Raw genomic sequence first — 3,173 nt, 5'->3', positions numbered from 1 at the left:
CTCTGTACAAGGAAAAAATGCTTCCATCATCGATGTCCAAGATAAGATGAATGCCTTCTGTCAACAAATGGAACTATGGCGCAGGCGAGTCAAGGTTAACAACGTCGCTATGTTTACCAGGCTATACCAATTTTTTTCAAAGTAGGGAGGTTCAGTGCCCGACGACCGAAATTGGCAAGCATCTGCTCACACTCAAGACGTCATGAAAAAAATATTTTCCTGAAAGTAAGGCTCTGGAGACGAACACCGCATGGATGAAGCACCATTTCTTCTCGCCGAAGATGTCATTTCTGACAACGACCCTGCAAAAGACGAATTCCTGAAGTTGAGAAATGATTCCGTGACCCGTAGCACATTCGACACTGTCGAGGATATTGCATCTTTCTGGCTTAAGCAAGGAACAGTGGGATACCCAACTCTAACGACTCGGGCTATCGACGTACTTCTTCCATTTCCCACGACCTATATGTGTGAACTTGGATTCTCGGCAATGTACCACACCAAGTCCAAGACTAGAAACCGGTTCGTTCCAAGCTCAGATATGAGGCTGGCTCTGTCAAAGACTAAACCACACATCCAAAATCTGGTGTCGCCAAAACAAGTTCAACCATCTCACTAAGACTAAGTCTATAACAGCACTGTAACTGTAGCACTATTATTGATTTTTGTATAAGACAGACTAGAATTGTACACTTGTGTTTTGTATAATACACTTTATTGGAGGAGTAAAATTTGTAAGTACATTTGTAAGCTTTTGTTTTGTATATTAAACTTCATTGAATATAATTAAGAAGTAAAATTTGTAAGTACATTAATTTAGTAAACTTGTGCTTTGTATAATAAACTTTATTGAATAAAAAGTAAGGAGTAAAATTTTACGTTGGGGTAATTCGAACCTGTCAGACTTTAAATAGGGGTAAAACTGGAAAAAAGTTTGAGAACCACTGCTCTAGCATTTCCCATATGTGCGACAATATTGTTACAAACAATAATCATTAAATTTAGTAACAAGACAATGGCTCTAGGATCTTCATTAAATTCTCTATAAAAAATCCATTGGTGTATTCACAAGGTAATCTGCTCATTTAAGCAATTGATATTAATAAATAGTCTTAAGCATTATTACGTACATTGAGAATCACATGTACGAAATAATGATTAAGTCTATGCAATTTTTTTTAAATCAAATTCAGTCCCATAAGCCGTAGTGTTATTATTAATACTTTCCACAAACTGGATGAAAAAGCTCATACATAATTCCAGGTTTTTGCCAGAGCGTCACATCATCAAAGGACCTCGTAAGCAATTTACGCAATGCTGGTACAGCTGACGTAGTACAGTTACAGGTCAACACTTTGTTTCAGCAACTATATACACCATAAACTAATTTGGGGATGAAGCACTAGACTTTGATTTAAATGTAATAATTTAATAGAAATATTGTGGGAGTGACCTTATGTTCACCTTCTGACAATTCAACAATAACTAGACCCTTCATTTTTTTACAGTTCTCTGACACTCGTACGGCAGTTTTAGGGGACTAATTAAAAAATGCTTCCATACAAAAAAGTACTGAGTTTATTACAATTAAATAATTGTCGGTCAAATCTTCCATACTTAAGTGAAGAATGACCTCATTCCCGCTAAAGTGGTATGTAATCAATTATTTTTATTACTTGCACAATACAAATAAGGTCAACAGAATATTGTATGTGGAATGAACGAAATATTGCGAAAACAAAAAGCGAAAATCGTTTGATATTGACCCTCGGAGGTGCCGCTGCTTTTATTTCATGAGCACAATATTAAATTGTGTGTGTTACTGAGATAGGCAACTTGTACTGATTCATATAACAAGAAGTTAAGTAAGTGGTCATGATTTCGTCGCCATACACCATTATTAGATCTCAAACATATTTAAGCGAACTATTTTATAAATATGAAGTGAGTAATGCGTTAGACGAATATTTTTTCATATTTCGGACTAACTTTGGCTGGTTGGTTGAAAACTAATATTAATATAATGAAACAAAAGTACCCGGCCTTTTTTTTAATTTGAATTAGTACAAGATATACATGAAGTAGTAACATATGATTGTCTCGAATTTAGTCTGCTATTACGAGCACGAAATATATACAAACCACTGACACGAAGTTCTGACATCATAAACGCATGATTTTCTCATGTCATTATTTAATATTTCGGTCATTTTGATTTTCTATGAAATCTGTCAACCTAAATCGTAATAAAGACACATCAACCAATTACATTAATCGTGGTGGCTATGGCTCGTAAATACTGAAAACTATCAGAACCATGATGGTATTGATAAGTTTATATATATATATATATATATATATATATATATATATATATATATATATACAATCAACACCTCAACCCGCCAGGATTCGAACCCAAGGCCCACGAGCCCATGACTGTGACCGGGGAATGCTACCTACTGGACCACCAGGATACAAAAGCAGTCCTAGACTCTGTTATATTTCACACAAAGCCTGTTCAACGAGCTTATGGCGCCGTGAACCTCTAATGGGGACTACCAGTATCACGTAGGTGGTCAGAGTAACGTTTTACCAAATCCGGCTTCGAAACACAAGGATCCATATATATTTCATTAGCCCATTAAAGCACGAGGACTTCTACATACAATCAACACCTCAACCCGCCAGGATTCGAACCCACGCCCCACGAGCCCATGACTGTGACCGGGGAACGCTACCTCTGGACCACCAGGTACTACTCGCACTTAATGGAACATTACCTCGTTATCAGCCATGAGTGCCACCTTTCCTTGTCTGAATCTGATGAGGATTCCCATCAAATTTGCTGTTAAGGTCTGGCCCTTGCATCACCTGGCTGTTCAATGACATCAACTCACATTTGGCTGCACAATCAAAACTATTTTCACCTTTTCTGGCTTGTTTGGATTCAACACGGGGTGGTGTGAGGGATACCAGGTGTTCCCGGGTGTAACACTGAGTTCTTGATGTGGGACTCACTCAGCATGTCCCTCGTCGACTAGACGTCTCATCTCTTCTTGATACCTCTGAGAGAGCCTTGGGTTCTTCAGGAGGCATTTTCAGACCCGCCAATCGCTGTTCGGCAAGCTTCTTATTGTCTGAGAGTTCCGGTACTTTCAAGTGAAACAACA

At 37.9% G+C, this 3,173-nt stretch overlaps 1 protein-coding gene across 1 annotated transcript; it reads left to right on the top strand.

Annotated features, from left to right (window-relative positions):
* The first annotated feature begins 250 nt into the window (after positions 1-250).
* On the top strand, positions 251-619 carry LOC121853617 (protein ZBED8-like). The gene has a single exon (XM_042347875.1). The coding sequence runs from the start codon at positions 251-253 to the stop codon at positions 617-619; it is 369 nt and encodes a 122-aa protein (XP_042203809.1).
* The last annotated feature ends 2,554 nt before the right edge of the window (positions 620-3,173 follow it).

The sequence above is a fragment of the Homarus americanus genome, unplaced genomic scaffold (assembly GCF_018991925.1).
Source record: "Homarus americanus isolate GMGI-L3 unplaced genomic scaffold, GMGI_Hamer_2.0 scaffold4896, whole genome shotgun sequence".
In the NCBI taxonomy this organism is placed as follows: Eukaryota; Metazoa; Arthropoda; class Malacostraca; order Decapoda; family Nephropidae; genus Homarus; species Homarus americanus.
Note: the sequence above shows the minus strand (reverse complement) of the source record. Positions and strands in the feature narration are given on the sequence as shown.